The sequence below is a fragment of the Sarcophilus harrisii genome, chromosome 3 (assembly GCF_902635505.1).
Source record: "Sarcophilus harrisii chromosome 3, mSarHar1.11, whole genome shotgun sequence".
Lineage (NCBI taxonomy): Eukaryota > Metazoa > Chordata > Mammalia > Dasyuromorphia > Dasyuridae > Sarcophilus > Sarcophilus harrisii.
Genome location: NC_045428.1, coordinates 214942528 through 214968756, shown reverse-complemented (window position 1 = coordinate 214968756; position 26229 = coordinate 214942528). Strand labels below are relative to the sequence as shown.

General features: G+C 31.5%; 1 protein-coding gene across 2 annotated transcripts in view; it reads left to right on the top strand.

Annotated features, from left to right (window-relative positions):
- The window catches only part of CD99 (CD99 molecule (Xg blood group)), a 59506-nt gene that overhangs the window by 22979 nt on the left and 10298 nt on the right, over positions 1–26229 (top strand). The window contains exons 3-9 of one of the 2 annotated variants that reach the window (XM_012546115.3): positions 434–484; positions 4879–4923; positions 7894–7950; positions 13414–13458; positions 17133–17168; positions 18674–18787; positions 23343–25923. In XM_012546115.3, the coding sequence (XP_012401569.1) occupies positions 434–484; positions 4879–4923; positions 7894–7950; positions 13414–13458; positions 17133–17168; positions 18674–18787; positions 23343–23359 (365 nt within the window). In that variant the 3' untranslated portion in view covers positions 23360–25923. Of the gene's footprint in view, positions 1–433; positions 485–4878; positions 4924–7893; positions 7951–13413; positions 13459–17132; positions 17169–18673; positions 18788–23342; positions 25924–26229 lie in introns of those variants that run through there. The other variant, XM_003765607.4, reaches the window with a different exon arrangement.

Here is a 26229-nt window from a genome sequence, read left to right as displayed (position 1 = left end):
AGAATTTTTTGGGGAAAAAAACCAAAATTATTCCATAAAAATGAGCCAGAAAACAAAGGAGGAAAAAAAAAGAATATCTGGTCATATTTGGTAATATTTTCTCTTTCCTCCCATTTTTTTCTACTTGTTCTGCTCTTATTTTCTTCAAGTTCATCCTTAATATATAACTTTAATATATAACATTTCTTTTATCTTAAATTCCCCACTTAAATTAGTGGGGCCTGCTTAGAACCCAGTCAGATTTTAATTATATTAAAATTTCAGTCTGTAAACAACAGATTCGACAGTATATTCAGGGACAACTAAACAAATTGGCCTCAACAACATATTTTGTCAAAATTTATATTCCCTGGTATTAATGTTTCAGTGTGATGTTTGATTTATGATCATTTATTTTTATAATATTTTTATTGATTTGTATTTATTTGTCCAGAAGTAAAACCTACAAAGAAAACACCTCCAACTATCAAAAAACCACAGTCTGGTGAGTAATGCTAACTTTGTTAATTATACAGCAGTCTGCTATATGAGTATACTCATTAAAGTATACAATGAATTGTATTTTGGGGGGGACCAAGAGTGTTGAAAAAGTTGGCGTTAAATTTGTCAATAATAGATTGCTTATTCTGTACTTAGTGATAAATATTTGAAATGCCAATAAAATTGGCATTCTTAGTTAATAAGTTTTAGGAGAATTGTTCTATTAGATATTATTTAGTATTTATTGAACCTTTTAGAAGACGGATTCTTTTGGAAAGAGACTTTCAACTGTTACTGAGGGTGCTCTACCTCCAATCTGTTGAAGAAAAGGCCTCTGGGAGTCTTTTAGAAACTTTGCATTAGAAAACTTAGAAGATGAACCCCACAAAACATCATAATTTTGCTTAAAACAGGGAGAGATATTTAATAAGAATGATAAGGTACATGGATTGTAAGGGAAGTTTTTGCCTCAATAATAAGTTATAAACCCAGTATAAATGGAAACCTATCAATTACAATGACTGTGAGGGGAAATTCCTCATTCACTACAAACACATAAGTCTATTAAAAACATTATTGCTAGCTAATTAAAATAGAAAAAATTTATACCAGTTCTTAAAGAATAAGGCATATAATCATATCTGAAAATACCATGGCTATCATTTTCTTTTCGTGAATCTATAAGTAGATTTCCTAATTTCTAGCAGAGGGAAATGAAAATAGAGAAAGAAGGGGAATTTTAAAAAGACCTCTAATCACTCCCACACATCAAAATAATACCTTTATAACCACATATTCCTCCTGAGCAGGCAGAATAATGGGGGGAATAAAAAAAAAAGAGGAATGAAAAAAGAGAGACAAGAGACAGATAGACATAAACATCGAAACACATACAGACAGATTCAGACAGAGAGATAGAAATAAAAAGAGAGATGGGGACACACACAGAGTGACAGAGAGAGAGAGAGAAATTGGTCAGCTTCTGTTTTGGAAGATTCAGACTTGTAAACTGCCAACTATAAAGCTTAATGGAGTTGGTTCTACTTTTTAAAGAAAGAAATCAATTTTGAATTAGCTGGCAGTAGAATAGAGGGAGAGGAGTCCTTATTAATAAATGAACAGAAAACTGCTCGCTTAATTAATTCCACATGTCTACTTGGGAACCACCATTTTGTATAAAGGATGTCCTACACTATTTGTAATATAAAGCTGTGTTTTCAATATGTGAACCAATTCATCCTACTAATTCCTGAGACCCACTATTTTGGTGGAAGGGTGAAAAATCTATAAGAAATTTAGTATCAATTGTGAGTTATATTATATTATTCCCAAAAATGACTGAACAAAAAAGAGTCACAATGATCTTATCATTGGTGGGACAGTGACTTCATTCATCATGACTAAGTAGTAGCTGATAGTAAAGATGATCCCAAATTTGTTTTTGATAAACATACACACACAATATGTGTATATGTGTATATATGTATTGTGTGTTTGTGTCTGTATGTGTGTGTGTGATCTTCTGATTGTCACTACTCAGTATTTTGAGACTGAGTTAGTGTGTGTGACCTAGAAAATTAATTCCATAGATTAATAAAATGTGTGATGGTCAGGGTTGTAGCTACCAGATGAACTTCTTAAGTTCACCTCAGTTTGGGATCATACATTTCCTTGATAATGCTATTTAGGAATCTTCTTATACAAGCTATTAAATAGAATATTCTCTCCTTTGAGTTTTTGGTCACTTGCCTTTTGATTCCTGATCACAGTTTCCTATGATTTGTACAGATACAGAGTATAATTGAGAGAATAGTGATACAGATTATAATTGAGAGAATAATTGTGTTTTTAAAACTACGGGTTTTTGTGTCATGGAGCAGCTTGGAATCAATGAAATAATTTTCCTAGTTGTAATCAAGTCCTCTTTCCTTCTTTTATTCAGTTCTGGACCTAGCCCAAAGTTGATGGACAATTCTTGACTAAGACATATTTTCTAATTTATTATCTCTTTTGCTAATTGATCCATATTCTTTAAATTATTAATCTGGGGCAGTTAGATGGCACCAGTTGATAGAGCACCATCCCTGAAGTCAGGATGACCTGAGTTCAAATCTGGTCTCAGACACTTAAAACTTCCTAGATGTGTGACCCTGGACAAGTCACTTAACCCCAATTGCCTCAGCAAAAAAAAAAAAAAAAAGTTATTAATACCCCAAGCTGTATTATCACTAATTCATTCATTAATTCAACAAGCAATTATTAAGCATTCATTATCTTTAAAAACTTCAAATCCTCTTTGAAATTCTAATAGTGTAACAAAACCACAATAGACACAATTAAATGTGCCTATTAAACTTTTATTTCCTATGTTGTCATTTGTTCTTCACTCTCAAAAATGACCATGACATCAGGAAGGTGATATCATGACATACCAGTAAATTGGATTTAAGTGAGGGAGGGCTGTGTGGGCTCACCTCCTTCACCTTCCCCTCTAGAGCTACCTGGGTCCAGTGGCCAGATATAGATCAGGATAACTGGAGATGGCCCTGGAAAACCAAAAGGCATATTTTATGTAATTTTAAAATAAAATTTTAGATGTTGAAAGATCAAATCTGCAGTTTTGGCTATAGTGGCTGTGATTCTCCAGCTCTTATTTTCTTTTCATCTTTTTCCTAATTATGCTGTGAATCATGACTAATGTAGAAATATGTTTAACATAATTGCACATATATAATCTATATCAGATTGCTTGGCATCTTGGGGAGCAGGGCAGAGAGGGAGGGAAGGAAAAAAATGAAACTAAAAATCTTAAAAAAAAATAAGTATTGAAAACTATTTTTATGTGTAATTGGAAAAAAATAAAATATTATTTACAAATAATGAAACAAATAAATAACTATGATTTGTCCTATCCTATTCTTGACTAGGCCTGACTCAGGCCTTGGTAATTCATTTTTAATATTGAAATGAAATAAAACATTTTTGGGTCATAAGCAAGTCAATATAAAGAGACTAGTTTAATCACAGCAAAAGAAAGTGAGCCAACATGATTTCCCTGCTTCCTGAGTTGTTCATCGTGGACTACTTTCTCAGCAACTTGTAGAGCTCCTTGTGGTTATTTTGTGCTCATGTGATGAGTAATTGATTTCAGTAGCCTGAGTCATTAGTTCTCTAATGGTTTTAAACTTTTAAGGAAAAACTAACCTAATTTTCATGGGGAAAAATTTAGGATATTGTTCTCACTTCAGATGACCTACTAAAATCCAGAATACTTGTCTGTGGTCTTCCCTTTTATTCTTGTAATCTCAAAATAGATCATCAAAAGTAATTTGGTGGGGATAATCCTCATTTGGATATTGGCATATTCTAGTGTGTTCTAACTTGATTGGCTAATTGATTTTTATCTCTTCCTAGTGTCTCTTATAAAAAAAAAAATCTTCTCTTCATGTTTCTATCTTATTTTACAGTTTAATTTGGATAATGCAGTAATGGTGTGTTATTTGAATGATAATAGTAAATTGGTACATTATTGTTGGTCTTAGTCAATCTGTCTTTCTCTTCTCAGCAGTTTTCCTCATTTTCAAACTTTCAAACTTTATATCATAATTAAATATCATCATCCTCATTATTATTATTAACCATCATCTTTCTGGTGAAAACTAGTATGTGTTTTAAAGTTTGAAAATCACTTTTCATACATGATCTTATTTGGTCCCCATAACAAATCTGTTAGGGAGGACCTACAGATATCCCTATTATACAAATGGAGAACTTGAGGCTTAAGAGAGGTTAAATCATTTGAGCTAGTTAAAGCTAGATTCATCACTCCTTCCATGATGTCATATTGCCTTTAAAGCATTCCCTCTTGTATGAAATCTATTCAGAGTAATACTAGGAATTAAAATATAAGTTATCATGTACTTATTGGAACTTTGAAAGGATACAGATTGATAATGTTAATTCTAAAAAGACTTAATGCTAAAAAATTTATAAATGTTGGGATGTGAATAAAGATATAATATGTGAAATGCAGTAGAATCAAATCATTAAAATCACATTTTAGGACAAACAATGTATATTGTTTTATCACGTCATCAGATGCACAACTTTGTCTTAGCTTTTAGCAAATATATATTATAAATAGTCTACAGCCTGATGATAGTGATGATAGTGAATTATCTTAAATGAATTATTTATTATTCTTTTATTTTCTCCTAATGCTTAGAGTGTGATGAGAAGCAAAATCAGAAATTCTATTTCAATTTTCCAAGAAAAATATAGCTTAAGAGAAATTTTCAAGAAAATGTTATAAGATAAATACTTTTCATGAAAATTACTGTAATTTATTTATTTGTAATGGCAGTATTCTATTTTTGCTATTCTTTAATTTCTTTATAGATGATGAATTTAATTTAGAAGATGCTCTTTCTAATGGAGGAAATGGTAAGTATCATTTCAGTTAGCAGATAAGATGAGATAATATTTCTAGATATGAGGACTTTATATAAAGATAATGTTAATTAAAATACCATTTAGAAAGAAATAAGGTTTGTTGTTTTGTTTAAAAATATGGTTCTTCTCAGATTTTTAAAAATGTCTTTTGCCAACCTCATGTTCCATAATTATATAGCATAATTTATATTCCTAGGATGGGTTCTTTTTTTTTTTTTATTTAATAGCCTTTTATTTACAGGTTATATGCATGGGTAACTTTATAGCGTTAACAATTGCCAAACCTCTTGTTCCAATTTTTCACCTCTTACCCCCCACCTCCTCCCCTAGATGGCAGGATGACCAGTAGATGTTAAATACATTAAAATATAAATTAGATACACAATAAGTATACATGACCAAAGCATTATTTTGCTGTATAAAAGGAATCAGACTCTGAAATATTGTACAGTTAGCTTGTGAAGGAAATCAAAAATGCAGGTGGGCATAAATATAGGGATTGGGAATTCAATGTAATGGTTTTTAGTCATCTCCCAGAGTTCTTTCTCTGGGCGTAGCTGGTTCAGTTCATTGCTGCTCCATTAGAAATGATTTGGTTGATCTCGTTGCTGAGGATGGCCTGGTCCATCAGAACTGGTCATCATATAGTATTGTTGTTGAAGTATATAATGATCTCCTGGTCCTGCTCATTTCACTCAGCATCAGTTCGTGTAAGTCTCTCCAGGCCTTTCTGAAATCATCCTGTTGGTCATTTCTTACAGAACAGTAATATTAGGTTGGGTTCTTATAGCTAATGTATTATCATTGATTATGTTTATTCAGCAGATTTGAGCCAGTAGATTTGTTGTGTGTTGACTATTGATAGACGGGTACTAGTAGGATTATCACCTCTTCTTTATCATTCCAGTATGTGGTTTGGGATAAAACACCATCCCATTTCCACCAGGTGGCATTAGTTGACAAAAGCATTGATTTTTTTTTTTCCCATTTAATTAAAAAAAATTATATTAATACATATTTATGGAATAAAACTTGCATTTTCATAATATAGTACAATAAAAAGGGATGATTGTACATGACCTGCAAACATAATATGTACAACTTGGTTTTCCTTTAATATACAACAAAATTATTGTGTAAATTTATTTTTTTCTCCCTTTTTTCTGCCCTCCTCCTATCTTCCCATAAGAGATGGCTGCCATTAGACACATATGTATATATACATACTTGTACGCATATATGTATGCAAATTTATTCTATGCATACTAATATTTAACATTAATTTTTTAAAAATCCTTTTTTTGTATTGTGAACTTAGCAATCAACAGACCTTTTAATATGTCTATTGACATATCAAACAAAGAACATGAGACAATCCCTGTTAGGTAGTTTTTAAAATATATACTATGTACATAGTATACATATATACATGCATACACACATGAATATATATTTATATGTGTGTATATACTTTTCTTAATATATATCAGTTCAGGGGCAGCCAGGTGGCGCAGGGAATAGAGCGCTAGCCCTGAAGTCCCGGGTTTCAAATCTTACCTTGGACTCTTAACACCTCCTGGCTGTGTGACCCTGGGCAAGTCACTGAACCCCAATTGCCTGAGCAGCAAAAAAAATATATATATCAGTTCAGTTATTTTTACAGATGTGTCCAACTCTTTATCACCCCATCTGAGATATTTTTGGCAAAAATACTGGAGTGCTTTGCATTTTTTTCTATGGCTCATTTTATAGATGAAAAAACAGGCAAACAGGGTTAAGTGATTTGCTCAGGGTCACACCGCTAGAAAGTTCCTAAGCCCATATTTGAACTCAGAAAGATTAGTCTTCCTGATTCCATAGCACTCTATCTACTGTGCCACCAATCTATCTTTTCTTATCTATATGTTGTTTTAATTCCTAATGTTTTACTTGAACTAGAAAGATAACAACATGAAAACATGCTAACTCCTGCTAAAAAATACAGAATTTGTGAAATTCAAAAATATTTGGGAAAGTATAAACATTTAATAGACATCTATAGTAACAAACCAAAGGTCATGAATTGGTTAATTATTCATTGTTATGATCATTATCTGGAATTTGGTTTTGTGCTGTAGGATGATTTTCAAATATTATTTTAAAAAACTATATGTCAACTTTCTTAATCACTGTAGCTTTTTTGTGTTACTACTTTAATATTTTTCTATGTCACCTCCTTCCAAGAATTGTTATAACGTATGTCCTATCTACAACTATTAGCTTTTTCTTTATAAAAGAATTTTTTTTTTTTTTTTTTTTTTTTTTTGCTGAGACAACTGGAGTTAAGTGACTTGCCAAGGGTCACACAGTTAGGAAGTGTTAAGTGTCTGAGAACAGATTTGAACTCAGGTCCTCCTGACTTCAAGGCTGGTGCTCTGTCCTCTGCACCTGAAAATTACATTTTTAAAAGAAATTCAAAATTCATGGCATATATTTTATTTATATATTTATATATAAAAGATTATGGATTTGTATCTCTGGTACTAGAAGGAATCTCAGAGATCATCTAATCAAAACTCTGACTTTATTGATGAATAAACAAAAGTTTAATATTCATCCTCACTAGCCGTTACTCTTATTAAATACACATTTTTCCCCCCTGATTTGGGGAAGGAGGATTCTTTTAGACAGTACTTAACAATCAATTCATTGTCATAGAATTTTTATTTCCTCAAAGCCTGGAGAATAGATAGCATACCTATATTTTGAAGTATTATACCTGATTTTGAGAGAGATGATTTTTGAAAAGTGAAGGAAGGTATATAGCCTGTATTCAGTAGGTGAATGAAGTTAGACCATCACATTAATTCAAGCAATCTGTTATCATTTGTATTGATTAAAGGATAAAGAATTTGTTAGCATGAATTACCACCTTTCTACAGTTTGAAAAGTTAGATCTCTCACCTTTTTTTTAATCTTCAGATGACTATGGAAAACCTAGTCCACCAAAACCGAAACCTGGATATCATGATAACACAGGTAAGATAATGCGTTCCCTTTTCATATCTTAAGTACTTTTCAATGTCTAGCCTTTATATAAAGAATTAACATTGGTTGACTTCTAGTTAGTATTGGAAACATCTCATATGTTTCCTTGGCATAGCATACAATACAAGTGTTCTTGATTTCCTAAAAGCTCTCATATATGAGGACGAGTTTGGTTAAATACTGAGAGGCTCATTGCCAGTAGATTAACCATTGCGTGACATTCTTTCAGGCCATAAAATCCACAAAATAAGATATAAGGGCCTTTAGCATTATATGTTCCTTATGGTAATCACAGAAAGTCTCAGAGAGTATGGGAATCAGAGTTTTGATAGTCTGTAATATTCTTGATATTCTGAATCTTGGCCCAGTAACCACTATCTGTGGTCAGAAACTGGACCACATCAGTGTTGACTTTGTTACTTTCAGTTAGACTACTAGAAGTGAAGAAGTGGCAGCTAGACAGAAGAATAACTCATAAGCTATCTTTTGAGATCAAGTAAAAATATTACCAAAATTAATTTCTCCAAAAGGAAAATTATGCCTCCAAAGGAAAATAGAAACAACATTTCAGAGGACATTTGATCCTTTTACCCTGTATGTTCTTAGGGAACATAAGAAAAAAAGGATTCCATGATGATAATTGGACCTAAGCAACAATATCTGTTGTCAAAGATATATGAAACTGAAAGAAAGCCAACAAAGAAAACAAAAAATAGGTAATAGAAACATTGACAAATTCATTTAACAGTATCTCTTATGATTGGTTATTGTAGAGCCACCACATGTGGATTCTTAATACTTCAGTGAACAGTATTTTATGTGGAAAAATATAAATTAAATTTAAGAGGAAGAAGCCAGGAAATTTGAACCAGATGGGCATACATATATATATATATATATATATATATATATATATATATTTAAATCATCTTTTAGAAATCTTTAAAACTGATTTCTAAATATGTTGAGGTATTTCTGTTGAAGATAAAGAAGGACCTTTATTCTGGCTGTTTTTTTTTCTTTATTATTTTTATTTTGTGACAAGAGATATACTGTTGCATTGCTGCCAGTGAGAGAATTATAGGTAGAGATTTTGAAAACAAAAGACATCAATAAAATTTAAGAAAAAAGTTTTAAGAAAAAAAGACAATAATTAAAAGACAAGGTCATTCCAGATTAAATTTATTTTATTTTGATTGTTACTAAACTGATGGATGGAGAATTCTATAGATGATGGCTACCTGGATTTTATTAAAATGATAATGAATAAAAATCATTTTAACAAATTAATAACCATTAAGAGTGCTGTACGTGCAGGGGAAAAATATAAAAATGAGACAGTCTGTGCCCTTGAAAAGAGAAAAAATGTAGGAGAGTGGTGGCCAGGCAACAGATTTACAATCTAGGACGTTACAAAGATCACGGTGAGTGGGATGATAGGATGATTGATTGATTTGGTCTTTTCAGGGGCAACTATATTATTGGTTTGATTATATTGCTCAGAGTAATAGGTGGAGAGGAAAGGGGGACACAAAGGTAAAGTAGGGCAATGTCAATTATAAAGATATATTGCAGGGACTTTGCAGATCTCGATACTATCACAATAGCTCTGAAGGACTTTCAGAAATACTGAAAAATTAACAAAATAGGATTTTTGTGATACCATTTATTATTAGTATCCTGGTCAGTGTGTTTTAAATATCTAAGAGTTAAAGAAAATGATTGAGTGGATGTGACTAGATATTTTATTTTCATTGATCTTCACAACTTCTGTGAACTTTCCAATATAGCAATTATTTGCAAGAGGAAAAGTTATTACAGCTATTTTCATGAGCTAAAACACGAAATCCCCAAAATGGTCACTCTCCTGATGAATTAATAGCAGAGAAAATTAACCTCTCATTCCTAAAATGGTCACTCAGCATCCCCTAAACTCTGGTTTAGCTGTATAATGAGACTTCTAAGTTTATGTTCTAGAATCTACCCAATAATTTCCCTGTTGCTTCTATAGCCTATCAACATACCCCTAATACTACTGCCCACACCTCATTATTCTATAGTAATAAATAACAGAATTCAACTCTGCTACCCCTCATTACATAATGTCCTCTCCCGCCCCCCAAAAAGGAGGTGATAATATGGAAAAGAGAAAGCTTGCTCTTCTCTATGCTGCCCCAATGCTTAATCAGAGAACTGAAGGACAAAAAGCAGTTGGGTTAGGACTGGACTAGCATGTGTCACAACTGGGACTCCATTATGCCTGAATGAAAGGAGAATGTCATCCAACAGATGCTAGTTCTATCCCTCCAGAAGGTTACTCGGGATAAGGACTGAAACTGATGAAAAGTCAATTGTTCAATGTTGAAGGATTGAAAGTCAGCTGAGTCCACCTTCAAGTATTTGTCATAAAAGACATAGGTGTCAGAAACTGAGCAGTAGGAGAAATATAAGGGGAAAAATTTTGAAATGATCAAGATCTCAGAAGGAAGAAAATTCATTTGAAAACATGAATCATAAACAGATAAATCATCAGCAAAAATACTAAAAATAAAAATAGTTATCCTCCAATGGATCTAAATGGATCCAAACATTTGAATAAAATATGGCAAGACAAAGGGAAATAAATCACTGTCTGATGAGCCAAAGAACTTTGTTGATTCCCAAGAAAGCAATGGTTCAAGAGAGATTTAGAATTCTGAAAGCAGAATATATGACCCAAACCACATAGAAAAACTTAAATACATTGGTAGCAAGTCTCTCCAAAGAAACAAGAAAGAAAAAAATGTTGGGAACTCCAAGACCCAGAAGGGAAGGACAATGTGAAAGAAGAAAAATGAACAGCAATTACATTAAAACAAACGTACAGTCTCTGTATTAGTGAAGCATAGTAACCTTAAAGATAAAATGTATAGAAACAACTTAAGGCTAATAGTTCTCCTAAAAGGACATGAAAAGTCCTGAATGTTATAATGTGAGAAAACTGCTTAGAACTTCTGAACACAGAAAACAAAGTATCAATCAAGTGCAGCCATAGATCAACTCAGAAGTTAGGAGGGAGAGAGAAAAAGAAAAGAAGACACTCATTATGTTGATTACTTTAAGATGCTTAGTCAGTGGTCCTCAAATTGTAGTCCAAAGAATTGTTGGGGTCTCTGAAACCCTTTCAGAGGGTCTACAAATTCAAAATTATTTTTTATTTCTAATGTAGTAAATAGCTATAAATATAACCCATGTGAACAAAAACTCTTTGAATAGATCCTCAATAGTTTTTTTAACAACATGAAGCTAACTGAGAACAAAGGTTTGAGAACCACTGTGCTTAGTGGTTATAGTGAACACTTCCAACCTATGCAAAAATTCTGTAAGCAGAAAGGAGGAATTAATATAAAGAAAAGGATATTTGAATTCCTCAAGATTATTCTTAAACCCACTAGACTATAGAAGAAAATGAAATTTTTTCCAAAGAACAAGTACACTAAAGATGCAATTCTGAGATTAGTAACTAATGGAAAATGAAAGAAGCATTTGTAGCATTCCTACAAAACATATGTAAGCAGATTATTTTCTTTGTAAATACCTCAGCAATAGAAATACAGTAAAGTTAAACACAGCAGCCAAGGAAGGCATACACTAAAACAAATAACAACAATAAAAGCAATTATCCTCAAAAAAAAAAAAAAAAAAAAAAAGAATTGGAAAGAGAATGACTTTTATGGGATTTACATAACAACAGAGGCATAATTAATAAATTTATTTCAAAAAGTAGGAGACAAGCAGAAACAAAGATAGAAAAGTAAAATTTCAACAGATGTGATTGTGGAGGAACAATTACCAAAACAACATGAACTAAACTTCAGAATACCATGTCTACAGATTAATCATTGATAGTGGTGATTTTTTTTTCTTTTATTTCTTTTCTTTTTTTCTTCCTTCTTTTCTTTTGTGGAACTAAATTGTATAATGCAAGGGTACATAAAAGGGGAGAGGGGAGGAAGAAGAAAAAGGGAAATATGCATATTCTAATCAAGTCAAAGGTATATAATGAAAAGAAAGTAATTCTGATGGTTTCTCAAAAAGAAGAGGGGATATAAAAGAATGGTAAAAAGGTGGCATGAGGAAGGATTGAAATTGTAATCATTGAAAGAGAAAACATAGCAGCCAGTGTTGTGGTGAGAATAATTAGAGAAAAGTTGGTGCTCTTAAGAAATGCCCTAATGGAAATGTTAAACATCATCATGAAAAAAAATAATTGTAATAGCTGTCAGATATTTGAAGAAAGGAATTTGAAGATTATATCCATGTCTAGCTAAATAAGCACAATAGAAAACTTCAACATTGTATTGCCCAATTAAAAGAAATAAAAAATAAACATGAAGAAAGGAATCCAGAACACAAAAATATAAATTCTAAATTCCTTTAATCATGAATCAAAGTAAAAAGTCAAAGATTAAAATAACACAAGGAGTTCAAAACAATACAAAAAAGAAAATAAACAATTTAATATCAATCAAAACCTTCACTTGGAGAGTCTTGTGAAAAGAAGTCAAAAGCAAGAACTTCAGAAGAAGGACTATGTGGAAAAATTTTTGGTTATCTATATGGCATAGGTCCTGGGTTGGTATGACTGTTGGTATGACCCTCTAGCTCAGGTTCATGGGCTGTCTGGGTGTCTCTTATATCCCCCATATAACATAACATATAATACCCCAAATATATCACATTAGCATTCCTAAAACAAGGTAAGTGGAGACCTCGTTACAGTCTGAACTGGCTTGGTTATTTCAGCTCACTCTAATCCTGACACATCTAGGTTACCAAAGGAAGTTTCATAGCAGTTAGTTTTAAGATGATAGATGATTTAGAAGTTGAAATCTCTTAGTCTAAACCTTATTTTTATGAGGAAACTAAGACCAAAAATTACTTTACATCAGTCAATGTATATCAGTCCCATTATAGGAAGAGTTATCCAAATGCAGAGGCTGTGCACAATCTTGCCCTGAACCTATATGCTTGCTGGCTTTTTTGTTCTGTCTTCTAAGTTTTTTTTTTTCCATGCTTGATTCTTTCATAACTGTTTTCTTGATTTTTCATTTTTTCATCTAACTCATGGCTCACACTGACTTTGCTATTAAAATGTCATCATTTTAATATTGATTCCGCTAGTACTAACTTTGATCTGACTTCCCCTGCAGAAAAAACTACAGCTTGCTTGGGCCTAGTTACCTGTCTAATTCACAGTGGGCTGCTAGTCTATCCCTTGGCATGACTCTGCTAATATGCCTTAGCCTTTATTAGGTGAGTTTCTTTTAAGCCAATCTTGACATTTTTACTGATACATCTCTCAGAAGTAATGAAAAATTAAAATCTGGATAATTGCAGACTTACTTTTCTTGGCTAAATGCACAAATGTACAAAAAATCTAATTTGGCATTCTAATTTTTTCTTCTTTTATAGGTGATATTTCAGATGATGATCTCAAAGGACATTCTCATTCAGGAGGTATCATGAATATTATTTATTCCAATGTTTCCTTGCTCTTTTTAACATTTTTGTCAGTCAACATTTATTGAGTACTTTTTTTTTTCTTGCAAAGTATTGTGGAAAGACAAAATTAAAGAAGATAAATTTTGATCTTCAGCAGAGTTATTAGTCTTATATTTGTAGGGTAATATGCTAATTCACAGTCTGTTCTTCATCTGTAGCTCAGACATTCCTAATAACTAGATTTGACAATGAAAGGCTAATCCTATAGATATCATATTGTTATCTTTCTTCTTGCAACTATCACATTTTAGTGGTTATTAATAGGGTGTAAGTCCCATGAATAAGATCATGCATTTAAAATGGATAGGTTCTCCTCAGGCACAGATATTAGGAAGGAACAAAAAGAGATAGAAAGAATAAAAATAGGTAACAAGCAAACAAAATTATTTCTCTTTTTTCAAATGATACAGTGGTATCTTTAGAGAAACCTAGAGAATCAACTAAAAAAAAACTAATCAAAACAAGTAAATTTACCAAAGTTGCAGAATATAAAAAACCCACATAAATCATCAGCATTTTTGTATTACCAACAAAACCTAGCAAGAAGCAATGGAAAGAGAAATTTAATTTAAAATAACTGCAGACAGTATAAAATGGTTAGGAGTCTACCAAGAGTCAACACAGGAGTTATATAAACCCAGTTACAAAATGCTTTTCACACAAATAAATAATTAGTCTAAATAATCAAAGAAATATTAATTGTTCATGGATAAGTTGAGTCGTTTTAATAAAAATGACAATACTGCCAAAATTAATTCACTTATTTGGTGCCAAACTAATCAAAGTACAAAGAATTGTTCTATAGAACTGGAAAAAAAAAAAAGAAATAAAATTCATGAGAAAGAAAAAACAGCGAGGAATATAAAGGAAATAGTTTTTTTTTTTTTTTTTTTTAAGATGAAGGAAGGTGGCTTAGTAGTAACAGATCTCAAACTATATTGCAAAACAATAGTCGTCAAAACAATCTGGCACTGGATAAGAAATAATGATTGATCTATAAATTAGATTAGATATATAGAATAGACTAGATACATAGTATACAAAAGTAAATAATCACAGTAACCTAATGTTTGATAAACCTAAAGCTATTGGTGCAAGAACTCATATTCAGCGAAAACTGGAAAACAGTCTGGCAGAAACTAGGCATAACCTAACAAAACATATACTAAGATAAACTTAAATTGTGTACATAATTTTGACATGAAACATGAAGTATGATATTTTAAACAAATTAGGAGAACATGGGAAAAAGTTGTCTGTCAGACCTCTGAAAAAAAGGAAAAGTTTATGACTACATAAGAGATAGAAAAGATAGAAAAGGTAAAGTGGATAATATTGATTACATTAAATTTAAAGGTTTTTGCACAAATAAAATTGGTTCAGTTAAAAATCAGAAGGAAAAAAAGAAACTGGGAAAACATTTTTATAACAAGTTTCTTTAATAAGCATATTAAAAAGTCCAACTCCTATTTTTTTAATAATAGCTTTTTATTTTTCAAAATACAGACAAAGATAGTTTTCAACATCTAGTCTCAAAACTTTGTGTTCCATATTTTTCTCTCTCCCTTTCTATTTCCCTCCTAGCATGGACAGAAAGTAATCCAATATGTGTAGTTCTTCTAAATATATTTCCACATTTGTCATGTTGCACAAGAAAAATCAGATGAAAAAGGAAAAAATGAGAGGAAAAAATAACAAGAAACAAGCAAACTACAATATCAACAACAAAAAAAATGAAAATAGTCGTTCTAGTCTCTAGACAGTCCTAGTGTTCAGAAAGAAAACTGGGGGAATTCTTGGGCTTATAACTTATAATTTAATGAGCTATGAAGCCCATGAAGAAAGAACAGACTGAGAACAATCCTAAATGTGTCTTAGATGGATCCTAGAACTGATTTATTTTCTCTGGTATCCTTTAGAACAGGAATAGTCTTTGACTGTAATCTAAAGGTCGCATTGAGTAAACATGGCTTTTTACCTTCTTGCATTCTCTTCTATGGTGCTTATTGTTGTTCAGTCATATCTGACTCTTTTTGACTCTACTTGGGGTTTTCTTGGAAAAGATATTGGAGTGGTTTGCATTTCCTTCTTCAACTTATTTTACAGATGAAGAAACTAAGATGAATTTGATCGTGAATATATAATTAAGAGGAAATCTAAGCCTTTTAATGAGTATAAAGCAATAGACTGTTAGGTTGTTAAGTTTATTTAATGACAATTATGAGATATCTTAATTCTTATTCTGTTCTCTTAGTCCTATGTGACCTGAAGGAGACATAATCATTCCAAATTCTCTGCTTAGTTGATTTTTTTCATTTTAACTTCTTATGACAATTGATAAATCTTTTAAATGACTATTTATGCAAAGGCCTTAATTTGCTTTTATAATTAGTTTGAAAAGCATTATTGGAATAGTTCTAAAATCAGTGTTTTGATGTTAATCAAGAAAGCTCTTCAGATAATTATGCTCGTGGAGCAAGTCAAACATGATAAATTTTATATGTCTTTCTCACTTTTAACTCCTTCAATGGTATTCTTTATAGCAAAGATTTATCACGGACTTTTAGAAATGGAATGGACCTTTGAATTTATGTAATTCATCTCTGTCATTTACTGATGAGAAAGCAAGTGCAGAGAGACTATGGATTGCTCAAGATTATATAGCTAGATTCTGACAAATGATAGATCAGAATCCAAGCCTCTTGAATTTTTCCAGATATTCTTTCCACCTTAACATACCACCTCTAATTTATTAACTTACTATTAATAGATGTTACCTTCTTTTTCATGTTTGTGGGGCATAGGTATGGGTGGAGAATAAATTTGGGAAATCAAGCATCAATATTGATAAAAGATGTTGGGGCAGAGAAGGTTGACCTGTGACAAGAAAGGAACTTGCTTCTGTTAGTAGTAATCTATTTCACCCAATTCAGTATCTTTGTTTCATATAACAGTTCAGTCATAGAATAGCTTTTTAAAAATTGTTGAACATCAGAAATAGAAAGGAAAAGCAATTTAGTTTCTCCTTGGAGGAAAATAGTATAGAAATGTATTAGGTAAGTTGCTTTAGTAATACTAAAAAAGATAAGAAATGGAAATTTATAAGTTAGGGTGATGAAATATTTCTTTTTTATATAGCTTTTTATATATAAAACATATGCATGGGTAATTTTTCAACCGTGACCCTTGCAAAAATTTCTATTTCAACTTTTCCCTTCCTTCCCTCCACCTCCTTCCCTAGATGGCAGGTGTGACTAAATATTTCAAAGATTTATTAGCTCTCATATTTTGTATGGGAAAATATTTACAGTTCTATTAGATTTAGCTAGCTCTGTTTAAATCACTTAAACTCAGCCTAATTTTTTTCATTGGTAAAATGTGTATAATATTTGTACTACCCATTTTTCAGGGCTATTTTAAGAGAAGGACTGTGTAAATGTAAGCTATTATTTTATTCATCTTTCGGATCTATAGTTCCATTTACTCATTCATCTTAAGAAGATATGCCATAAGTATATGCTAATTTTTAACATTCTAGTTACTAATTAATATCTTGTACAAGTTCGTATCCATTTTTTACTAGAAGCATATATAATATGCATTTTAATGAATTTTAAAATATTTTATAGGCTCTGATGATAGAAGCGATGATGAGAATACCCCTGGTATGTATGCACAATATTAAGTATCTTTGATTATTATAAATTGTGACAAAAGAAGACAAAATTATACAAATTTTATAGACTCACTGAGAATATTTGTTATTTTCTCCATTCCATAAAATTTATTGTTCATCATACTGTGATGTATCTTTCTTTCTTTTTTTTTTTTTTTTTTTTTGGCTGGGGCAATTGGGGTTAAGTGACTTGCCCAGAGTCATACAGCTAGAAAGAGTTAAGTATCTGAGGTCAAATTTGAACTCAGGTCTTCCTGACTTCAGGGCTGGTGCTCTATCCACTGTACTAACTAGCTACCCTGACTGTGATGTTTCTAAAAGTATTCAACCAGCCTTTGACTTAAGATCTCCAAAAAAGGGAGACTCACCATTTTTGAAGGCAGTCCACTTCACATTTGGATAGCTTCAATCATTAATTAGTTTCTCTGAAATAAAGTCCATATTTTCTTCTCTGTATTTTAAATTCAGTTCATAAAACTTAGGTAATTTATTTGCATAAATGCAAAATTTTAGGAATTCCCTGTAAAATGAAGTTTTGCTAAAACATTTTAAAATTGTAAAATAAAAAATGGAGAAAAGACTTTTTAAAATGTCTGGAAAACTAATTAAGATGTCACAGGAAAGAAAACTCAATATGTGTGTAGCTTTGGTGAATAGAATGGCATGACAAAAGTAATTTGTACTAATGCCTCTCATCATCTCTGTCCCTGTTCTTTTTTTTTATTTTACCCCTATTTTTCCTTTTTCTCTTTCTAACTTTTCTCCTGTTTGCTTCCTTCATTTTTCTTTTTTCTTTCTATTTTTCTATCTTTTTATTGTGTTTTTTTTTCTCTTTACACTCTTTCTGTTGGTTGTAAATTACTTTTCTTGACTTCTCTTCTAATTTTTTTTCTCCTCTGCATGATTTGGAATAGAATATTATAAAGTTATAATTTGTTGTATAAAATTTAATATTTTATATTAAAACAAAAAAGCAAAGTTTTAAAAATTCATCTCTAATGCTTTTTTCTTTGTAAATGTTTCTTAACAAATTTTCTCCTGTTGATTCAGTGATCCTCAAAGCACAATGAGTTTCAATACTAAAAGGAATGTAGACCATGGAGGGTCTTTCTTATTATTGGTAAAACATAATCCATTTATGCTTTTTTATCCTAAATACTCCTTGTTAGTATTTTTTTCAAAGATACTTCACAAAGTGTCTAACATGTTGGAGACCTTCCTATAGGTCTTTTTTTTTTTTTTTTTACATTTCATGGATACCAGGACTGTATTTGAGTTGTTTGTTATCCTGTGACTGTCTCTTCTCCATTTTTCATCATTTATTTCCTTCATAACATTTTATTTTGGCATTTCCTATATATAAGTCATTATTAAAAATTATGTAACAGCCTATTTGAGCCCATCCTGCTTTTTAACTCTGTTGCCTCTTTGGTCAACCTTAAATTCATAATAGAATTCTGTAAGTTGATTTTTTTTTTCTTTTCTTTCTCGGAGCTGATTCCCCTGGAGTAATACCTGGAATTGTAAGTGCTGTGGTTGTAGCACTGGCAGGAGCTGTATCCAGTTTTATTGCTTACCAGAAAAAGAAACTCTGCTTTAAAGGAAATGGTAAGGTACCATTAGATATTCCTGTTTTGATTGCAAGTAAGAAACTTGTCTTAGGCTGTTTTTTCTTCTATGAAAATGTCAGTCAATGGCACCTAGCTGGATAATGCATAGAGTGTTGGACTTGGAATTGAAATTCCAGAGTTTGAAGTCTGCCTCAATTACTCACTAGCTGTGTGACCTATGGACAAGTCACTTAACCCATTTACTCTTTTAATCTTCATTGCCATAAAACTGGGGTATTAATAGTTCCTTTCTCACAGGGTTGCTATAAGAATTGAATGAGATAATATGTAAAAATGCTCTGGAAACTTGTAAGTATTATATAAATGCCAGTTATTATTAATATCAGCCAGCATTTATTAATCATCTACTATGTGCTGAACACTATGGAGAAACTTTAGAAGTCTAGTTTAAATCACAGCTTGTTACTACTGTGTCTCCCCCAAATCTTTTCTAGAATTTTTGTGTTGCAAGGTTTTGCAGAGGTAAAAAACTATCTTTGCATGTATTTAAAAAATAAAATACTATAAAATATAATTTTATGTAAAAAAATGTCTGTGTTGTTTCTCCAAAGGCAATGAAAGAATGTTCATTTTAGGTAATGTCTACTGGAGTGCTCATTTTTTGTTCATTACCAATACCCACCACTCATCTAAGTTATTTGTGTTCAAATGAAGGTACTGATTCAGGAAATGATTCTTTCTTCAGTGGTAGGGACTGTTTCCCTTGGTATACCCTGTGGGCATATGTTCTCTCAGAAAAGAGATAAAATTAGTTTCTGTATTTCAATAAACTCAGTTTTCATCTTTTTTTTTTTTTTGTCAGAGTATTTTTTTTGAAATTTCCTGTAAAGCCAATTATGACTCATCTAAAGTACTTTTTTCAAGGTTAGCCAGTCTGTGCAATTTTTTCTTTAGCCTAATAACCAAGTGTCCTTCAGGTGAAAAATCAAATACCAACCACTTCACCTAAGAGTCTGGATATAGCATCATGTTAGAGTTGAGAGATCATCTCAACTCCCATATTTTACAGATGAACAAATCAAACCTCAGAGGTTAAGTGACTTGCTCAGATTATTTATTAATGTTTGAGTTTAGACTGAAACAAGTACACTTTCCCCTGCCAACAGGCTGTTGAGACAAAATGAAAAGAACCAGGATGTACAATGTTATAGTTGTGAGTTTACTACTCAGTTTGTTAAGCATAATCAATTTTGTTGTTTAGTTGTGTCTGATTTTTTTTTTTTTTTCTATTTAAGGTTTTCTTGACAAAGAAACTGGAATGATTTGATTTTAATGAGAAAACTGAGATAAACAGAATTAAATGACTTGCCCAGGAGCTTCATGGCTACTTAGTTTCTGGAGATAGATTTGAACTTTGGAAGATGAGTCTTCCTGACTCCAGGCCCACATAATCATAAATAAGTTCAATTCTGTAATTCTTTCTTTCTTTTTTCTCCCCTGAGGCAATTGGGTTTAAGTGACTTGCCCAACGTCACACAGCTAGGAGATATTAAGTGTCTGAGGGCATATTTGAACTCTGGTCCTCCTGACTTCAGGGCCAGTGCTTTATCCATTGTACCATCTAGCAGCCTTTTCTGTAATTCAATAAAAATAATTGAATATCTCCATCCATGATTTCCCTCACTTTCCTCTCTTTATCTAATCTTTTATTCCCAAGTGAGATAATCTGGAGGTAATCTTGATAGATGTGTTTATCTCATCAGCTAAAGGAATTGATTTAAAAACCTGGGCTTCCTAGAATTGTTGTAGTTGAAGTCCAGATGTTGAATGACTAGACCTAAGTGAACTCAAATGAACATAAAAAGTAAAATTATACTATTGTTATTAGTCATTGCTACAAATATAGCATGCAGATAATATTATATCATGTTTTCTTAATTTCTTCTGTTATATTCCCCCTGAACATCAAATCAGTAGTCCAGATTGCTGAACTCTTTGGGTATAGCTCCCTAAGAGAATTACATGATAAATGTCATGGAAGTATCACAACTCTAAGGGGAGAGAGGATTGGATGGGGGAAATGAGTACAGAATTACAGTGCTTCTTGTCTTTGTTAAAGCTGATTGCTTGGGATCATTAAGAATTCAACTGAAATAAACATATCTGCTTCCCAGAATCATTTTTCTTCCTTTGGTAAATTATGTCAGTCATAGAGCAGAGGGTGATGACTCTGCTTTGTAAGAAAATTTGATGATTCTTTGTAGAAAAAGCATAGAGTTTAATTGATAACTTAGAAATTTAATATTTGTTTCTGAAAAAAGAAAAACAACACTTTCATATGTAATATAACAATTTCTGAAAGGGTGACGGGACATTTCATGAAATTCTCTGAGTCAAAGAAACTTTTGAAAGTGTCTAAGATTCTAAGAGGGTTGTGATTAATTAGAAACATGATTGTTTGGAATTGAAGTAAAGTTTTGATCTTTTCCCTAGCCTTTGGGGGGGGAAAAAAACTTTCTTGGGAGGATCTATTAAAAGAAACAGCATCTGTATTAGGGCAAGAAGAAGATGAATAAAGGGGAAGTTGTAATGGAGAGCCACTTACTTGACTTGGAAATAGAAAAAAACTGTGATGCTTTTAGCTGTATTAACTAAAACTTTAAAAAGAAACTTCTAGTAAGTTTTCTATAAAAAAGGATCTGCCATCTAGACTGTGTAGTAGACTTATAGTCAGGAAGATCTGAATTCAAATTCTGCTTCAGATCCTTAACCAATTGTATGGCTCTGGGAAAGTCAGGCTTTCAACCTCAGTTTCCTCATTTTTTTAAATCAAGATAATATTATCTTCAAACTTCTAGAATTTTTGTGAAGATCAAATGTAAACATATATACATATAATATATATATATATATATATATATATATACATACACACACATACACATACTGTGTTTTACAAACCTTAAAATGCTATATAAATACTTGCTATTATAATGATAGAATTAAAAATTACCCTTTTTAGATAAAATTGAAATTATTTATTTATTTGCAAAACAAATAAATAAGGCAAGTGTTTAAGTGACTTGCTCAGAGTCACACAGCTAGGACTTGTTAAGTGTCTGAGGCTGAATTTGAACTCAGGTCCTCCTGACGCCAGTCCCGGTGAACCATTGAACCATTTAGCTGCCCTAAGTGAAAAGAACTTCCATTATCTGGATTTCATTCTTTATAAATCTAGTTCTATATTTGAAATATAATATATATTTATTATTCATCTTGAATGTTAAAAACATAAATATATCTTAAAGACTGAAAGAAAAATAACTGGTAATAATAATAATAATAGTTAATATTTATATGGTATTTTAATACTGGATGTCTCATTTAGATTGAAATTATTCAGTATCAGTCTTTTCACTGTCCTTGTTAATGAGAAATATTAATGTTAAGATATCTAGCACTAGTAGCTAATTGAATGTTTGGGTTTGTCTTATAGTGAGGGAGAGAGATTTGGCCTTAATTTCCTTACATCTCAGGTTTTTCATCTGAAAAATGAAGGCATTTGAATTAGAGGCCTCTTTCAGCTCTCCATCTATGGTTCTATAGGTTCAGCAGAATTGTCCTATGTAGCCTGCCTTATTTTCTGTCACTAGTATGATCACATAAATCTAGAAGGTGAATTGTTAGGGCTGATATCCAGATAACTCACAGAATATGGAGATTTGTATTAATTTATTAAATTTATAATAAAGAAGTATATTTCAGAAAAAGTGCAAATGGGAGGTGGTATAATTTCTAATACAAGATGAAATTTTGTATATTTAAATGTAAAAAGCTTTCCTCTTACTGCTTTTGAATTTTATTGCTTTGTGCTAATGTCTTAAAATAAATTTGGAATATCAGTGCCTTGTGCATTTTTAATAGAGTTAGAGAATATATGTTTTGAATGTTTTAGCTATTAATATTCTTTCGTACTGCCCATTTCGTCTTTTTTATTGTCTCTCTAATATCATCTTTGTGGCTAAAATCAGCATTGTTTGCTTTTAGTGATTGATTGAGGTTTCTCTCTTACTTTGTGGCTGATCCTATACTGACAAGTTTTGACTTTTGCAGAGTGTTCAAATTATTGTCACTTGGCATTTGTGTTGCTTTCCCACTGTCAGGAATGACTGGTTATTACTATTCACTGGTGATCTGACTGTTGTCCATTTGGTTTTCATAGAAGTTTCATCACTGTAATTTCAGAAGTCTATTGCTAGCTGTAAAGCTGCTGGCTCTTTCTTCCCTTCCTCCCTACCTCCTTTCCTCTATCCCTTCTATCTTTCCTTCCTTCCTGGGTTTTTTTGTTTTTTTTTTTTTGATGCATGCATGTGTATGCTGATTTTAACTAAAAAGCTTCAGATTTTTGCTGTTTATTTTCTAGCTATCTTTATGCCATCTAGGCTATAATTTATATATGCTTTCTACTTTTTTAAGCCCCAAATTATAACTTTTTAAGCCACAGGCTCTCTTTCTGTAGAACATTGAAAGAGTAAAAATTTTAGGCAACCATATCAGAAGTTTGAATTTTTTCTTTTAACCTTCCATTTCAGATGAGCCGAAGATCTAGGAATGAGGAAAGAACAACTGTCAAGTGATGACTACAAGATCAACCAGATATAATTATTTTTCTAATAAGACTCAAAGGCTTCTTCCCTCTCCCCTATTTAGCCATGAAAATAAAGCCTCTTATCCCACAAAACCAGAATAAATATTGAAAGGACATTGCCTTCATCCCCTAGGAGACCTTTTACGTAGTTTTGAAGAAAGTCAGAATTCTAAGAAATCTATACATTTTTTTTCTTCTCGCTAACTCATAGGTTACAACAAGTTCAAAAGATCAAGAGGATCTTAAGAGTTTGGTCGTACCTTTGACTTTTTTGAAATAAGGATGGAAGTCTACTTTCCATTTTCTTTTAGGTTATAAATCATCTTGATGATTGTTATTATTATACTTTTATGGGGCCAAAACCCTGACTCCTAGAAAACTTGAAGTTTTCTTCACTTCCACCAAATTCATTTCTGCCAATAAGTATGGCAATAGCGCCAGGACACTGAGGTATGCCCTCCTTCTAGTGTCTTAGACATTAAAAAAAAAAAAAAAAAAAAAAAAGTTGATTGAAACAATTGAACCATTCATCCAATTGTGAAAGATTTTTTTTTAGTACTTTCTACTTCAGTTGTTATCACTATAATTTTTTTAATGTTTTCTTGGAAATGGCTTGTTCTTCTTGAAGTTAATTTTATAAGCCTTAAATTTACCAGTTCTCTGAAGAAGCTTTAATTTGTTTAGTAACAAATCATATGACCCTAATGATGATTTTTTACAAAGGAATTAAGTCGGATCATACTTGATATCTTAGTCCTTTCTTTCCAGATATTCACTTGATATCTTTGTTTAGGGATATCTGAGCATATTTCTCTTAGTTTTCTTGAATGATCATTGTTCTTGGTTTCTTCTCCACTCCTTAAATTCTTCAAAATTAGCAAACAAAATAATGCAATAGAATGAATTACTTTTCAAAATGACTTTGTCAAGGATCATGAAGGTCATTTGTCTCATTTTTATACTCTTCAAAGTTAAATATAATTATCTTTTCTGGTGAAATGAAGGTGGCCTTGAAGTTGAATATAATGTGATAGTAACATAGACTAAAAAATATATCTTGTAATGATGGAGGCTGAGGTAGAATAAGGAAGGTGTTCTTTTAATGCACATTATCACCCTTTTGCAGTATTAGAATTTGTAAGCAACAGTTACCTGAGTAGAATTCTATTTATATCTTTTTCATCTTTGCACTATAGAAACATGTTAGTGATATATCTAGTAGACTTCTCATTTCTGATAAAACAAAATCATTATCAGGAATTTGAATTTCTTCCTTAATATCCTAAGTTAAGAATTCTCAAAATGTAATTTGCTGGTCAGCATTTGCCTTATTGGAGGTAAATAAAAGGCAAATCTCAAATTCAAGGGATGCAAAAATTTTTTTCAACTGATTTTTAAATTTCATGTTCAAACTTAAAAAAAAGCTAAAAAGTCAGCACTTTAAAAGACTGTGATTTATAGTCTTTTTGATTTTTTGGTTATTCAAGTTGAAAGCTATATCTGATAGGGATAGATGGTGCCTTGGAATCATTTGTTCTGCTAGTACAGGTCATGAGTCACATAGTATATTCACATATTCGTTTTATTGGCCATTTCTGAGCTTTTTGGCAACTTAGAATCATGTCTTATAACAGATCAAAAGGAATGTTATGTAAAGTTCTTTGTAAACTTTATGCCCCTATTTAAATGTTAGGTGCTATTTCTCCCATAGCTTCAGAATTAGTTCTTATTCATTTCTAACATATTCTCTAGTTTCAAATCTCTTTTAGTAATATTATTCTTTCTGTGCCCTGATCATTTCAAAATTAGCAGTATTAAAACACATTATTGCTAATTTAAATGCATGTGGATTATATACCGTTGTTATAAGCCAGTTAGTTTAATCTTGGGTATAATCCACATGCTTGTGTTTGAATAAAGGTTAATTCTTTCACATATGAGCTATGTTGCCAATATTTGCACAGGTTTATAAATCAATTTACTGAATATGCCCTATAGATTTATGCCTTTAGGAAAAAACTATTAACCATCATAAGAAATGATTTCCTGTAAGTATTTTATAAATCTGTTTGATCTTTGCATCTTTGTAATTTTTCTCTTGGAGCTTTGTAACAGTGAGCATTTGTTATTCAGTTTCTGTGAGCACATAGAATTGCACTAAATGGTCCAGTCCTTTGGACCTTAATTTGGCCTGCTTTAAAATGAAGAGGTTGGATTAGGTGACCCTCTTAAATCTGTTTTCCAGCTTCATATCCATGAACCTATGAATTGTCTTTATATTTTAGTTAAAAGGTACACTGATACTACATGAATATTTACTCTTGTGAAAGAGGAATTACTTAAGTATTTTAACCACTAAATGTTTACTTTTATTAGCTTATTATCCAGTTGAAATTTTCTTTTAAATAATGTTGTTACTGATTTGATGAGTTTGTTAAACTTTCATATATAGCTAATAAAAAAGTTTGACTTGTATTGTCATTTAACAAATTATCAATGGAATAAAATTTTTACATTGTTTTCCATATTTTGAGTACTATTGAACTGTATTAGAAATTGGAGGGTAGGTTATTCTGGATGTATGTAGTATAATGTTCCATAAACTCCTTTCAGCCCTCTTCTCCTCCACAGATATGTATTGTGGAACCCCAGAGTCACTTAAATTACTATTCATAATATTCTCTTTTTTTTTTTTTTTTTTTTTTTTTTTTTTTTTTTTTTTTTTTTTTGCTGAGGCAATTGGGATTAAGTGATTTGCCCAGGGTCACACAGCTAGGAAGTATTAAGGGTCTGAGGGCAGATTTGAACTCAGATCCTCCTGACTTGAGGGC